At 39.5% G+C, this 16,547-nt stretch overlaps 1 protein-coding gene across 8 annotated transcripts in view; it reads left to right on the plus strand.

Moving 5' to 3' along the window:
• Window positions 1–4,046: 4,046 nt before the first annotated feature.
• Window positions 4,047–16,547, plus strand: part of LOC139749437 (DENN domain-containing protein 1A) — a 213,980-nt gene continuing 201,479 nt past the window's right edge. For all 8 annotated transcript variants that reach the window (XM_071663294.1, XM_071663288.1, XM_071663296.1 and 5 more), the window contains exons 1-2: window positions 4,047–4,152; window positions 15,012–15,170. In XM_071663294.1, the coding sequence (XP_071519395.1) occupies window positions 4,136–4,152; window positions 15,012–15,170 (176 nt within the window). In that variant the 5' untranslated portion in view covers window positions 4,047–4,135. The remainder of the gene's footprint in view (window positions 4,153–15,011; window positions 15,171–16,547) is intronic.

Raw genomic sequence — 16,547 nt, forward strand, 5'->3', positions numbered from 1 at the left:
GAGTCATCCAGGCTTAGCACTCCCTACCGGGGACACTGAAGAACACACTGAGTCATCCAGAATCAGCACTCCCTACCAGGGACACTGAAGAACACACTGAGTCATCCAGGCTTAGCACTCCCGAACAGGGACACTGAAGGACACACTGAGTCATCCAGGCTTAGCACTCCCTACCAAGGACAATGAAGGACACACTGAGTCATCCAGGCTTAACGCTCCCTAGCAGGGACACTGAAGGACACATATACCTGAGGGAGGCAGGTGAGGGTCAGAAGGACATACATGAGAGAGGCAGATGAGGGTGAGAAGGACCTATACCTGAGTGAGGTAACTGATGGTCAGAAGCACATATATATGTGGGCGGTGAGGATCAGAAGGACATATGCCTAAAGGGGGAAGTTGAGGGCCAGAAGGACATATACATGAAGGAGGCAGGAGGGGAGGGGCTGAAGGACATATGCCTGAGGGAGGTGACCCCCCCCCTCCCCTCCACATATGCCAAATCGTTCCAGTTCACTCTATCCGTGCACGCTTGTCTCCCTCCTGCATATTCAAACTCCGCACACTCAAAATCTTTTTCGCTCCATACTTCCATCTTTGTTTTGGTCTTCCCGCTCTCCTTGTTTCCTCCACTCCTGACACATATATCCTCTTTGTCAACCTTTCCTCACTCACTTTCTCCATATGTCCAAAACATTTCAACGCACCCTCTACTGCTCTCTCAACCACACTCTTCTTATCAACACACATCTCTCTTTTCCATTTCATTACTTACACGATCAAACCACCTCACACCACATATTGTCCTCAAACATTTCATTTCTAACACATCCATCCTCCTCCGCAAAGCCTTATGTTTTCCATCCATATAATATTGTTGGGACAACTATTCCTTCAAACATACTAATCTTTGCCCTCTAAGATAACGTTCTTTCTTTCCACACATTCCTCAGCGCTCTCAGAACCTTCGCTTCCTCACCGACCTATGATATTTTCTTTGGTTCCACTTGCTGCTATATTCATTTCCAGATACCTAAGACACTTCACTTCCTCCATTTTTTCTCCACTGAAACTCACACTCCCAACCTGCCAAACATAATAATCTTGCTTTTATTTATCTTTATTCACAATTTTTTTCTTTCACACACTCTGCCAAACTCAGTCATCAACTTATGCAGTTTTTGACTCGAATCTGCCAACAGTGCTGTATCATCAGCAAACAACAACTGGCTCACTTCCCAGCCCTTCTCCTTCTCCACAGACTGCATGCTAACCCCTCTCTCCAAGACTCTCGCATTTACCTCACTTACCACCCCAACCATAAACAAACTGAACAACCATGATGACATCATACATCCTTGCAGCAGACAATCTTCAGTCAGAACAATTCACTCTCCTCTCTTCCTACTCGTACAAAAGCCTTACACTCTTGATAAAAACTTCTCACAGCTTCTAGCAGCTTTGCTCCCAAACCATCTATACTTAAGATTTTTCACAAAGCATCTCTATCGACCCTATCATATATCTTCTCCAGATTTGTAAATGCTTCATATAAAACCATTCTTTTTCAAAGAATTTCTTGCACATATTCTCTAAAGCAAATATATGTTCCACACATCCTCTACCACCTCTAAAACCACATTGATCTTCTCTGTCTGATGCCCTGTACATGCCTTCACCCTCTCAGTCAATGCCCTTTTACAACTTATCAGGTATATTCAACAAACTTATACCTCTGTGGTTTGAACACTCACCTTTATCCTCTCATGCCTTTATACAATGGCACTACACATGCCTTCCGCTAATCCTTAGGTACCTCACCGTGATCCATACGTATAATGGAAATCCTTGCCAACCAATCAACAACACAGTCACCTCCTTTCTTAACAAATTCAACTGCAGTAACATCCATCACAGTTGCCTTGCTGCATTTCATCTTATGCAAGGCTTTCACCACTTCTTCTCTCTTCACCAATCCGCTCTTCATAACTCTTTCACTTCGCATACCATTCCGACCCAAAAACCCTACATCTGCCACTCTGTTATTAAACACATTCAACAATCCTTCAACATACTCCATCGCCTCCTCACTTCATCACTACTTGTTGCCACTTCAGTGATGTTCTTATCTGTTCTTTTGTTCCTCGCTCAAAATCTATCTCCTTCCAAAACGTCTTTTTATCCTCCCTAAAGTCTACTAATACTTTCCCACCCCCACTCTCATTTGCCCTCTTTTTCAACCCCTACACCTGCCTCTTGACCTCTTGTCGCATTTTTATACAACTCCCAATCATCTGTGCTCCTTCCTTGTAATCACCACCCAAACGCCTCTCTTTTTTCTTCTCTTAGCAACTTTACTACTTTTTTAATCGGCCCACCTCCCGCATTTTGGATGCCACTTGCAACTCTCGCGCACACGCCACCACTGCTTCCCAAAAAGCCTCCCATTACTCACCCAGTCCCCTTGCTTCATTATTCCCACCTTTTTCCATTCTACACCCAAACTTTCTTGGTATTTCTTCAGATAAGTCTCTTTTCCAAGCTAATTTACTGTCACTGCTCTCTTCTCGCTGATATTATTTCCTCTATTTCCGAAACTTTACAAATCTTCACGCTCGCCTCCGCAAGACTATGATCACACATCCCACCAGCTGTCCCTCTCAGCACGTTTACATCCAAAAGTGTCTCTTTTACTCTACTAACAGCAAATTGTCGGATCCAATAATGCCCACTGACCATCTTTCCTGCATACATATGTGCACTTGTGTACTTCCCTCTTTTTAAACCAGACATTCTTAGTCACCAGTCCATATACAGCTTGCAACTTCTCAAGCTGTTCACCATTTTCATTCATAATACTTAATACCCCCCCCCCCCAATCATATCCTCAACTGCCACATTACACACCGCATTTAACTCACCCATCACTAAGACCCACTTTCTTGCATCAAACTGCTGAAACACTCACTCAAGTGCTCCTAAAACACTTGCCTCTCATGATCCTTCTCATGGCCTGCTGCATAAGCGCCAATAATCACCCATCACTCGCCATATACTTTCATTTTTACCAACATTATCATAGGATTCACTTGCATGCGCTCTCACACACTCCTATAACAACTGCTTCAGGAGTAGTGTTACTCCTTCCTTAGATATTGTCCTCTCATCAACCCCTGACTTTACTACCAAGACATTTCCAAACCATTCTTACCCCTTACTCTTGAGCTTTGTTTCACTCAGAGACAGAACATCCAGGTTTCTTACCTGAAACATACTGCTGATCTCTCCTCTCTTCTCATCATGTTTATAGTCACACATTTAGACACCCCAGGAGGATCAGCACTTCCTGCTTGGCTTTTGTTCTGTATTTTAGAAAATGAAATATAAGAGGGGTCGTCCAGCCCCCAACCCCCGCACCCGTCCCATTTAGTAGCCTTCTGCGACACACAGGAAATACGGAGACAGGATTCTTATTCGCCTATCTAAGGGGACATCGAAAATTAAGTATTTCATTGTCACAATTCGCATCAAAAGGACAAGTATTATACTACTCTCCCTTCGCTTTTTGATTTATATCATATCTGTAAAGAGTTTAAAAAAAAATAGATTTCCACTGAAGGTGTCCTTAGATGTGTATATGATATGCAACTTTGTGAATATTTGTTCAACTCCATTAAACCACAGGAAGAACTGATGTCCGTGGTTTCATTAATAAAAAAAAATGGCAACTGTCATGGAAGATGATTTAATGATTAACTGAAATTCCTTTGACCAGAAGATATACTGTAGAACATAGTCATCCTGCCAATATGGTACAATGGTCACTGAAAATATCTGACACCGAAAATAGATAAAAGTGAATAGCTGAAGCACATTCGGGGAGAAAAATAGAACAACTGGTTAGCTTATAGCAGGATTGTAATTACAATGAAAAATTGTTTTGACTATAGAAATGTGTCCTTGTATTGTCTCCATAATAATGTGAGCCACATATGAATGAATTTCAAAAATCATTCGTAAATCCTAGTGAAATTATCGTATGGTCCGCCATACCCAGTGAGAGTAACCCGGAAGATAAATAAGGCGGAGGACATCTCTCGGTCATGAGCAGCAACACCGCCTTATTTCATCCAATATGGGTTCTAGGCTGAGGTAAGTGACATTATTTTCATGGTTCAGCCTTAAGGGATAGTAAAGGAATGGTTGTTTTGATGATTTATGTCATTATTAATGGCGGAGAGGAGGGGGATGACCAGAAGTTTGGGCGTTGACTGAGCACAGAATTTTGACATTTGAGTGATGTTTTCTTTTCATGTTTTGTCATTTTATTTGACGGAATTCCCAGATGTTGACTGTTGAAATGTGTTTGAATATCTGTTAGTTTCACATTTATGAATTATATAGTTATATTGAAATGTATTGCACCAAGGGAGAAGTGTTGTGTGTTAAGGTTGAATGGGCTATAAGGAATCCAAAAGACTAAGGGAATATTTTTGCAGTCCTGTTTAGCTCTCAGTTGCTTTTTGCTTTGAATATTAAATAGGTTTTTATTTGCAGTATAGAGAATACAGTAACATTATCATACATTTTGTAGGGAAATTTTATAAGGTTTTAGGAGTGAGGCTCAACAGAAAAAAGAAATTTGAACCGTTTAAAAGCGTGTGGTGTAAAGAAATCTTGCGAACCTTTAAAAACTTCACATACCGTCACAAAGAGTTCAATATTAAGGTTCAGTAATCTAGTTGAAATTTAGCAGTCAGCCTTTTGATCGAGCAGTTAGTAATTAATGGTGAATGTGTACAAACACAGTGTATCAAGCGAACATCTGAGTTTTTCAAAATTTATTTTTTTGCATAAAAGTTTTTTTAAAGTAGGTTGAAAAAGTTATCTTTCTTAGTGCATCACTGGGAAAAATATGACATCAGACTGTCATTGTGTAAAACCATGAGCAAAATTGTGATATTAGATCATTTGTTATTATGGACCTCCATGGTATAGCGATTAGCATTCCTGACCATGATGCATGCACGGGCCACCCACTTTGGAGCACATAGTTTCGAATCCTGGTTGTGGTAAGCAGTCCACAATCAACCCAGCTGTTAATCCTCCTTCAGGAGTTGGTTGATAGAATGGATGCAGTTGCCTTTGCCATCTCAGCAAACAAAAAAATGTTGAGAAGATTCTCACAAACAAAATTAGTGTATGATAATTTTCTAGTAACTTGAAGGGAAGCTAGTGGGTTATCACGATACCCATAACTAATAGCAATGCTGAACTAAGCTGGAATTTTACCTCAAAACCAAAGAAGTAGTTTAGCAAGTGGCACTAATACTTCCGAATATTGATTATTTTTTTACAATAGTTGTGTAGTGTTTAGAAAATAAGGTATGAATGGTAAAGTATGATCTGGAGTATTTTATGTTATTCTTTGTTAAATGTAGGGTCAGTTAAGTAAAAGTAGGGATTTGAAAATTAGAGGAATATGTGGTGTTAAGTAGGGTTGTGAAGATTAGGGAAAATGTAGGGATGATAAAGTAAAAGTAGGTGGAATGCTTTTTAGAACCAGGAGGTTTCATTAAAACCCTACCTAACCTCTTGTGGAAGCATTTATCTTAATTTTGATATTTCGTGAAAAGTAAGATATTGTTATGATTACCTTTTGCAAACTGCTGTTGGGCATTTTGCCTACAGGAATGTGAACAGTACATGCTAGTGGCTTGCAAAATATGACCATGAGAATCATTCATTTAAAACTACACCACATAAAAGGTAAATATCAGGTGCTATGGCAGGGTAGATAGCCTTCATATTCATATGTTTTGTTGATTTTTGACAAACATATCGACCGCATTTATATTCATTAGCCCAACACTTTCCCAGATCTTTGCGATTCACCACCAGGGCTCTATTCAGTATCAGAAAGTAAAAGAAAATTCTCCAATTTATTTTCCCATGCTCTTTTATTCTCAAAACACTACACTACTATTGCAAAACAAAAACATTCACTATTCAAAGCTAAAGTACTACTTTATCAATATGTACCTTTCTGTAATCATCTCTGAATCATTAATAACACTTTTAGCAATAGATTGTTACTCAGATGGTGGGGTTGTGCCAGGAGGAAGTCAAGCACTGGGTACTGTTGCCAGGAAGTGACTGTGATAGGTAAGTAAGGTGAGTGAATGAAAATAGGTGAAAGGATGTACCATATGTAATAATTCAAATGCATATCAGTGGTACTGAGAGTAAAATGGGTAAGATTACAACTTTTGGGATTTTTTTTCATATGTATACACCATATCCTGCATCAGCGAGGTAGCATTAAGAACAGAGGACTGAGTCTAAGAGGGGAAAATCTTCACTTGGCCCCCTTTTCTGTTCCCCTTTTTGGAAAAGTAAAACCTGGATGGCAGAATTTCCAGCCTTCTGCTCCCTCCTCTTTTAGTCGCCTTTTACGACATGCAGGGAATATGTGGGAAGTATTCTTTCTCCCCTATCCCAGGGATTACTTTTATTTATTTATAAAGAGCATATAGAATAATGTTTTGCCATTATTTTGTTGTATATATACCCCTTGGGCTCCCTTAATGGGCTTCTGGAGCCTTGAGGGTGTACTGCAATCAGAAGCAGGGAAATGATGGACTCCTTTTGAGTGAAAGTTCCTTGATGACATTGTACTCATTTTCATCACCTGACAGTGTTACAGCTTCATTAAAGCAGGCAGGCAGAGTCTGGTATCATGAATGTTTCACAAAGCCTATTCATAAAAATTCAGATATGTATAAAGTTAGAGTTCTCTTTTCCCTGGATGAGGTTGGATTTAGATAGGTTTGAGAAAATAGGAGAAACAGCACAGTTGTACAAAACTTAGCTTTTACCAAACCTAATGTAACCTAATCTAGTTAAAGAAAGCACTCCAAATTTAAACGTGGTCAAATTATTTTGTAAGTGAAAGTTAGTTTGATATTATTTTTGTCAGTATGTCAGTGGACTTTAAGATATTTTTTCCCCATAAAATGCAACATTGAGGTAAATGGCATGTTCTGATCTGTTAAGATAGTAGAAGCTACGGTAAAAAGTATATTATAAGTGTCCACAGTGATTACAAGTAATGAAAATTTACATGAAAAAGGTTGGGTAAGAAATTTAGTTAAGATCTGTATCACTTTTAATTAAAACACTTAGACTGCTCATTTTTGTATGAAATGATTCCCCTAGTGCAGAAAAAGAAGAAAAGATCCCTTACAGAATATTCTTGTTATATTTTATTGAAGAAAATACCCAATAAAGAAGTGTACATACCTTTATATTGTTATGGAAGGATGGTGAATGGACAGAGGATGACCTTCTAGCTCATATCATTTTTGCATTAGATAATTATTTTTTTGCCATGTATGATTTATTTCTATAAACACTTAGATGCACTTTATGATTTTTACTCCAGGTCTGAATTCACACACCTCATACATATCTTTTATATATTTCTTATGTATTTTTTTTTATATACGTACAGGTGCACCACCGATTTTCTGGCACTCTGGTTCCAAAGCCTTGCTGGATTAACCATTTTGCCAGACCAACCATGGTCACATAATAATGATTCATCAACACACCTCTAACCCACTAACTATACATCTCCCATACGTCTAAAGTGTACCATGGACTGCTAGAAATTTAAGTTAAATATTAAATGTTTGAGCACCCTAAGATGGTAAGTCTGTCCAAAGATTGTTTGATTCCTGTTGGGTCTTCTTCTTCTGTTGTTTGTGTTTTCGTAGGTGTGCGTTGCCAGAATATTGCAGTTTCGTCTGCATTATACACCTGCTCAGGACTGAGGTGCTCGTTAGCTACGACTTTCACAAATTCTTCCACATACTCGGTAGCTCCTTTGTGGCTTGCTGACTGCTTTTCTCATTACACTTTATTCATGGAAATTCCATGACGCTTCTTGAATCTTTGAAGCTATCCTTCACTATAGTCGTGCTCACGTTGTAATTTAAGTTCTTCATGGAAAAACTTATCTTGGTTTATTATCATGGTACCTGATATAAGTCCACTCCATCACTCCAATGCTGTCAGAACCATTCTATCATCACTCAATCGTGCTCAGTACTCTTACCATCTTTCATTGTTTTCTAATTGTCATTTGCTTCTTGGAATTGCTGTCTGCATAGAATTAATATTTTCTCCCTTTGCTTCTTTATATCTTAAACAGTTTATATCATAAGCAGTTGATGAACTAATATTGTAGGTGTCACACTGCTAACGCACCGAAACTCCGCGGTCCATTTTTTTCAATAGCTCTGCTTATCTTAGATCAATATGGACTGGTGTTTATGCTTGACACCACAACTGACACTCTCATATGTCTTAGAAGCCATAGCAAGGGTTGAATTTGAGCAGAATAAGCTAAGAATCTCACAAAATTGTGGTATCACCACCAAGTGCAGTGTAAAGAATGTAGATAAGCGCACCCTGCACACAACGCCATCTGTGGCCACCCAGTAAACTAGTCTGGTGGCCATGGTAATTTCAAGTTCCCTCATGTAATTATGTCCGGACTAAAGGAGGTGCCGAACCATCAGTTGCCAGAAATTCGGTGGTGTACCTGTAATACGTATGTATTTATATATGTATACAGGAAGAACTTTATTTACAATAGTGGGCATTTGAATTTATCTCCAAGATGATTTATATAGGGCATTTGAATTTATTTCCAAGATGATTTATATATGCTCTCTTATATGATTTGTGGGTAACAAAGATGCTTGATATTTTTTTCAGCTTTGATGGTAGGTTGCTAATCCTCCCCTCATTTCAACTCTCAGTTAAAGCCGTCTATAAGTCATCAGAGAGAGCATAACTATGTCATCACCAAAGGAAGCCAGATTTACATACCAACAGCCATATAGATACTTTTTTTTCACATCCTAGTGTGTATAGAGATACTTTTTTAACACTAGTGTGTAAGATATACTTTTCCATTACATCCTTGTGTGTACCGATACTTTTTTTTTTTTTTGACAAATCCTAGTGTGTACATACTTTTTTTAACACATCCTAGTTTAATGCATTTTCATTTAACAGACATGAAATAGTCATTCATTTGATAAATACAGTATAATAGTCAGGTGAGCATCAGCTATATGTGGGTCAGTCACTTAGATTAGCTTCTTGTATCATTGAAATACTTGATAATAGTGAGAAGATGAAATGAACCAGTCAGTCTATTACATCCTAACTTGCACTAAATTTTTCCTACATAAGGAATAAGCCACTGGGGATGATGGAAAGCATGCAAGATGTGAATGCACTGTCAGATTACAGTACTGATTGACTACACTGCATGCTCTGCCCCGGTATGCCACATCGTTCCAATTCACTCTATTCCTTGCAAACCTTTCACCCTACTGTATGCTCAGGCCCCGATTGCTCATAATCTTTTTCACTCCATCCTTCCACCTCCAATTTGGTCTCCCGCTTCTCCTTGTTCCCTCCACCTCTGACACATATATCCTCTTTGTCAATCTTTCCTCACCCATTCTCTCCATGTGTTCAAACCATTTCCGTACACCCTTTTCTGCTCTCTCAACCACACTCTTTTTATTACCACACCTCTCTCTTACCCTTTCATTACTTGCTCGATCAAACCACCTCACACCTCATATTGTCCTCATACATTTCATTTCCACCACATCCACCCTCCTTTGCACAACCCTATCTATAGCCCATGCCTCACAACCATATAACATTGTTGGAACCACTATTCCTTCATACATACCCGTTTTTGCTCCCCGAGATAACGTTCTTGCCTTTCACACATTCTTCACTGCTCCCAGAACCTTCGTCCCCTCCCCCACCATGTAACTCACTTTCGCTTCCATGGTTCCATCCGCTGCTAAGTCCACTCTCAGATATCTAAAACACTTTGCTTCCTTCAGTTTTTCTCCATTCAAACTTACCTCCCAGTTAACTTGTCCCTCAACCCTACTGAACCTAATGACATTGCTCTTATTCACATTTACTCTCAACTTTCTCTTTTTCACACACTTTACCAAACTCCATCACCAACCTCTGCAGTTTCTCACCTGAATCAGCCACCAGTGTTGTATCATCATCAAACACCAACTGACACTTCCCACAACTGACTGCATATTTGCCCCTCTCTTCAAGACTCTTGAATTCACTTTCCTAACCACCCCATCCATAAACAAATTAAACAACCATGGAGACATCACACATCCTTTCACAAACCAACATTCACTGGGAACCAATCACTTTCCTCTCTTCCTACTCGTACACATGCCTTACATCCTTAGTAAAAACTTTTCACTGCTTTTAGCAACTTACCTGCCACACCATATACACTTAAAACCTTCCTCAAAGCATCTCTATCAACCCCATCATATGCCCTCTCCAGATCCATAAATGCTACTTACAAATCCATCTGTTTTTTAAGTATTTCTCACATACATTCTTCAAAGTAAACACCTGATCCACATATCCTCTACCACTTCTGAAACCACATTGCTCTTCTCCAATCTGATGCTCTGTTCATGCCTTTACCCTCTCAATCAATACCCTCCCATATAATTTCATAGGAATACTTAGAAAAGCAAATGGATTTGTATGTAGCATTTATGGATCTGGAGAAGGCATATGATAGAGTTGATAGAGATGCTCTGTGGAAGGTATTAAGAATATATGGTGTGGGAGGCAAGTTGTTAGAAGCAGTGAAAAGTTTTTATCGAGGATGTAAGGCATGTGTACGTGTAGGAAGAGAGGAAAGTGATTGGTTCTCAGTGAATGTAGGTTTGCGGCAGGGGTGTGTGATGTCTCCATGGTTGTTTAATTTGTTTATGGATGGGGTTGTAAGGGAGGTAAATGCAAGAGTCCTGGAAAGAGGGGCAAGTATGAAGTCTGTTGGGGATGAGAGAGCTTGGGAAGTGAGTCAGTTGTTGTTCGCTGATGATACAGCGCTGGTGGCTGATTCATGTGAGAAACTGCAGAAGCTGGTGACTGAGTTTGGTAAAGTGTGTGGAAGAAGAAAGTTGAGAGTAAATGTGAATAAGAGCAAGGTTATTAGGTACAGTAGGGGTGAGGGTCAAGTCAATTGGGAGGTGAGTTTGAATGGAGAAAAACTGGAGGAAGTGAAGTGTTTTAGATATCTGGGAGTGGATCTGTCAGCGGATGGAACCATGGAAGCGGAAGTGGATCATAGGGTGGGGGAGGGGGCGAAAATTTTGGGAGCCTTGAAAAATGTGTGGAAGTCGAGAACATTATCTCGGAAAGCAAAAATGGGTATGTTTGAGGGAATAGTGGTTCCAACAATGTTGTATGGTTGCGAGGCGTGGGCTATGGATAGAGATGTGCGCAGGAGGATGGATGTGCTGGAAATGAGATGTTTGAGGACAATGTGTGGTGTGAGGTGGTTTGATCGAGTAAGTAACGTAAGGGTAAGAGAGATGTGTGGAAATAAAAAGAGCGTGGTTGAGAGAGCAGAAGAGGGTGTTTTGAAATGGTTTGGGCACATGGAGAGAATGAGTGAGGAGAGATTGACCAAGAGGATATATGTGTCGGAGGTGGAGGGAACGAGGAGAAGAGGGAGACCAAATTGGAGGTGGAAAGATGGAGTGAAAAAGATTTTGTGTGATCGGGGCCTGAACATGCAGGAGGGTGAAAGGAGGGCAAGAAATAGAGTGAATTGGAGTCATGTGGTATACAGGGGTTGACGTGCTGTCAGTGGATTGAAGCAAGGCATGTGAAGCGTCTGGGGTAAACCATGGAAAGCTGTGTAGGTATGTATATTTGCGTGTGTGGACGTGTGTATGTACATGTGTATGGGGGGGGGGTTGGGCCATTTCTTTCGTCTGTTTCCTTGCGCTACCTCGCAAACGCGGGAGACAGCGACAAAGTATAAAAAAAAAAAAAAAAAAAAAAAAAAAATAATTTCATAGGAATACTCAACAAACTTATGCCTCTGTAATTTGGACCCTTACCTTTATTCCCTTTGTCTTTGTACAATGGCATTATGCATGCAGTCTGCCGATCCTCAGGCACTTCACCATGATCCGTACATACATTGAATATCCCTACCAACCAATCAACAACACAGTCACCCCCTTGCTTTATGAATTCCACTGCAATACCATGCAAACCTGCCACTTTGCTGGCTTTCATCTTCCGCAAAGCTTTCACTACCTTTTCTCTGTTTACTAAACTATTTTCCCTGACCCTCTTACTTCACACACCTCCCCAACCAAAACACTCTATATCTGCCACTCTATCATCAGACACATTCAACAAACCTTCAAAATACTCTATCTCCTTCTCACCTCATCACTACTTGTTATTGCTTCACCTTTTGCCCCATTTACCGATGTTCTCACAAATGCATACTTATGTATATCTCTTTTTTTAAGCCAGATATTCCCAATCACCAGTCCTTTTTCAGCAAACAAATCCACAAGCTTTTCACCATTTCCATTTACAACAGTGAACATCCCAAGTACACCAATTATACCCTCAACTGCCACATTACTCACCTTTGCATTCAAATCACCTATCACTATAAAGATGACCATGAAAAGTATTTAGTGAAAGGTAAGAATTTGCATGCAACTTTTATGTACCTGGAGAAAGCACATGACAGAGTCAAGTGGAATGCTTTATGGTATGTGTTAAGGATATATGGTGTAGGGGGACAAATGTTGGATGGTGTGAAAGCCTTCTACAGAGGAGCAAATGCGTGTGTAAGACTAAATGGAGAGATGAGCACAAGTTTTGGGATACATATAAGTGTGAGGTAGGCTGTATGATGTCACCATGGAATGATAAGAGAGATGAAAACCTCCCAACCCTGACCTATGCAGCCAAAACATGGACATGAGATGATTCACAGAGGTCAAGAATCCAGGTTGTGGAAATGAGCTATTTGAGAAGAGCATCTGGTGTGACTAGATGGAATGAAGAAAGAAAGGTTGGGGTGTATGAGAGATTTTATATGCTAAGGAATGCAAAGAGAATGAATTGTGGAGTGGTAGACTGGGTGAAATGTAATACTTTGAGGTGGTTTGGGCATGTGGAAAGAATGCAAGACAGGGAGTTACAAGGAGAGTGTATGATAGTACAATTAAACGGCTTGATGTGAATGGAAGATTACCTGTGACATGGGCAAATAGGGTAGAGGAATACTGGAGGGAGAGAAATAGTGGAAGAATGTGTGGAACGGTGTTTGAGAGGGAGTCATGTAAGGACAGGGATTAGTGGACTCTTTTGCTGGGAGTTCCCAGAGGGAACAGGCATCAGAGAGATAGATAAAAAAAGATTGCCAGGTTGGCATTATCAAGGAAGAAAAGACTTCTTTAGGGTTCATTGCCATTGCATCCATAGATCACTTCTTACTTTACCTTGGAGAGAATGCTAAGGGACATCTTAATTCTAGACCTTTGATGATGTCTTATTCAGAAAATCCCAGGGCTACAAGGGTTATATAAAGTCTGCAATATCATAATCGAGATTTTGCTTTCTAAAAGGTCAGGGGCACCCAAAGTATTTTTCATGAGTGGTTTATTGGCTTTTTGTTCCCATATGTAGAACACTGCTATGCCAGTAAAAACTTAGCCAATATAGCAATGCTTTTTTTTTTCTGACAGTGCACCAAGCCATCCTAAACCCTTGACTGAGATGGATCCAAAGGTTAGGTTGGAGTACCTCCCTAAAAACACTGCTTCCTCTCTTCAGCCTTGAGATCAGGGCATGATTGCCAGCTTCAAAGCTTATGCTTGAGGAGGGCAATCCATCAAACTCAGGATAAGGGAATGGTGTAGAAATTATAATATGAATGCTGTGGACAACATTGCTGAGTTGAGAGGTAGTCATAACCATGGTAGTGAGTGATGTTGTGGGTAAAGTATGGCCTGAGTGTGTTAATAGTAATCTCAACCTTGGCAGTGAAACAACATTGAATGATGTCTAGAGTGAGTTATGGCCTATGTGCATGATAGTCACAACCATGACAATGAATGATGTTTGGGGTAAAGTATGGCCTGAGTATGTGCATAGTTTCTCAGGCTTTGGGTGGGCAGAAACAGTCACTCACATATAACAGACAATTGTAACCTTTGTCAACAAAGTTAGCTTTGAACAAGTTCAACAAAATGTTGCTAAATTCCTACAATTCATCTTGAGAACCTGACCAATGAGGAACTCATATACTTTGAGGCAGAAAAACTCTTAAGAGAAAAGAGTAGAACCATCATTTACCACATGCCACTTTGCAACTTAGGGTTAGCATATGGATCCCAACTGTGAATATACCCATGTTTTCCATAGAGGTCTGTATCTTTCAGATAGTTACAGGGAGCTTTTATGATTAAAGGTAAAGGCATGTTTCATATCTAACAATGGATTTTTCTCTAAAGACCCAGGAAAGCTTTTCCATCTTCAGTGAAACTGTTAAAAAAGGGTTAGGTATGGAAAATAAGTGCCATGGAAGGTAACTTCCCTGCACGTAATGGATTTTAGTTGCTTTTGTAAAGACATTTCATGTAATGATGAGTCTTGCAGGAATGTAACCCTATTTTCATCCTCAAGATGACTGCTTTAGTTTTGATTCTTTATATATTATGTGTGTTTTTCTTATCAGTAAATAGTGCACTAACTTCGGATGTAAAAATGTTATATGGGACTCTCTGTACATATGTATATCAGCACATTTTGAGATGAGTGTATTTATTATAAAGATAGTTTGTTTTATTGTTATTATTTAGGGTCTTCCTTCGAAGAGAAAGTTGTAACAGAGATGCTTACCATTGCCTAGAGATAGGGATATGTATTTAAAGTGTTTCGTGTCAGGATATTGAAAAGATATTGCATTCAGGAAGTGGCTTTTTGGTTACATAAGACATAGTAGTACACATGATATAAGATATTTAGAATATCTACCTCACTCCTACAGGTAGCTAGAATATCTTTTTCAGCAGATAGAGATGTCTGATTTATCTTTGCAGAGAGAACCCAAGACGATTGTTGGAGTGTTGGTGTGAGGTAGTTGGTCCTAAGGGAAGAGATCGACAAGCATGGATCATTCAGAAATTTCCCAACAACTATAGTAATGAAGAAATTCTTAAGAGCGTCCCTGGATTTGCCTTCCCGTGTTCATTTGAAAGGTAGGTTCATGAGGAGCTAGTTACTTTTGTGAAAAAACATCTCAAGATCTCAAGTAGACCATTATGAATCACCTGTTGTTTTGAGGATATCTTTTGTGATTTAGATCAGTATTACTGGGGATAGATTGGTAACAAGTTGAAATTGACAAGTTCCTTGCTGTATCTCCTATGTTTACCTCAAATTACTCGGAAAGTCCCTCTTGACATCAATAACAGTATTCATGGATATGGAGACACTTGCAGAGCATTGTCTCAAGGCATTCCCTTGAGTGCCCACAATTTACCAAATTAGTTTTGACTGAAAAGTAGTGTTTGTGTCCTCCAATTTTTAGAACAATCAGGAGGCAGTAGTATGTTTTGTATTGTTTTGTGCACTTAGCAAAAGTTTAAGAAGGTTTACCATGATTATCTTATGGAGAGTGCAGGTTAGGTGATGCTGTAGTCTTTTGTCACTTAATATGGTCATATTTTAACAGCACAGTTGGGTCTCACAACTGTTTTGAGTTTATATGACTTGGTTTGGAAGAATATTGAAAATTACTTAGAATACCCTTTGTTTTCTCATGTTTTACTAACAGCTATGATCTGCTCTTTTTTAAAAGATAAGTTTTTCACCTTTAAACCTACTAGATGATTCTTCTTCATGTGTTTTATTTCTTAAACTTTTTTCATACATATTTGTCATTTCCTGCATCAGCGAGGTAGTGTCAAGAACAGATGACCCTCTTCTCTGTTCCTATCTTTTGGAAAAGTAAAACTGAAGGGGAGGATTTCCAGCCCACTCCCACCCCTTTAATCACCTTCTACTACATACTGGGAATACGTGGGAAATATTCTTTCTCCCCTATCCCCTATCTATGTATATATATCTATGATGCCTGCTCCCTCAGGAAACTACCATCAAGGGGGGGCCAAGGCAGAAGAGTCGTCCACTTATCCCTGTCCTTACATGCCTCCATCACATACACCATTCCACACATTCTTCCACATTCCTGTACCCTTTTTGCCCATGTCACAAGTTGTTTACCTCACACACCAACCCCTTTAATTGTACTATTATACAATCTCATTGTAAACTCCCAATCTTGCATTTTTTCCTCATTGCACTATCATACAATCTCCTTGTAAACTCCCAATCTTGCATTTTTTCCTCATAGCCAAACCACCTCAAAATATTATGTTTCACCCAGTCTAACACTCCACAATTCATTCCCTTTGCATTCCCTGCCATACCACATCTTTCATACATCCCTTCATTTCTTTCTTCATTCCATTTAGTCACACCACATGCTCTTTTTAAATAGCTCATTTCCAAATCCTGGATTCTTAACCTCTGTGAATCATTCCATGTCCATTGTTTCAGCTGCATAGGTCAGG

Source organism: Panulirus ornatus, chromosome 7 (genome assembly GCF_036320965.1).
Source record: "Panulirus ornatus isolate Po-2019 chromosome 7, ASM3632096v1, whole genome shotgun sequence".
In the NCBI taxonomy this organism is placed as follows: Eukaryota; Metazoa; Arthropoda; class Malacostraca; order Decapoda; family Palinuridae; genus Panulirus; species Panulirus ornatus.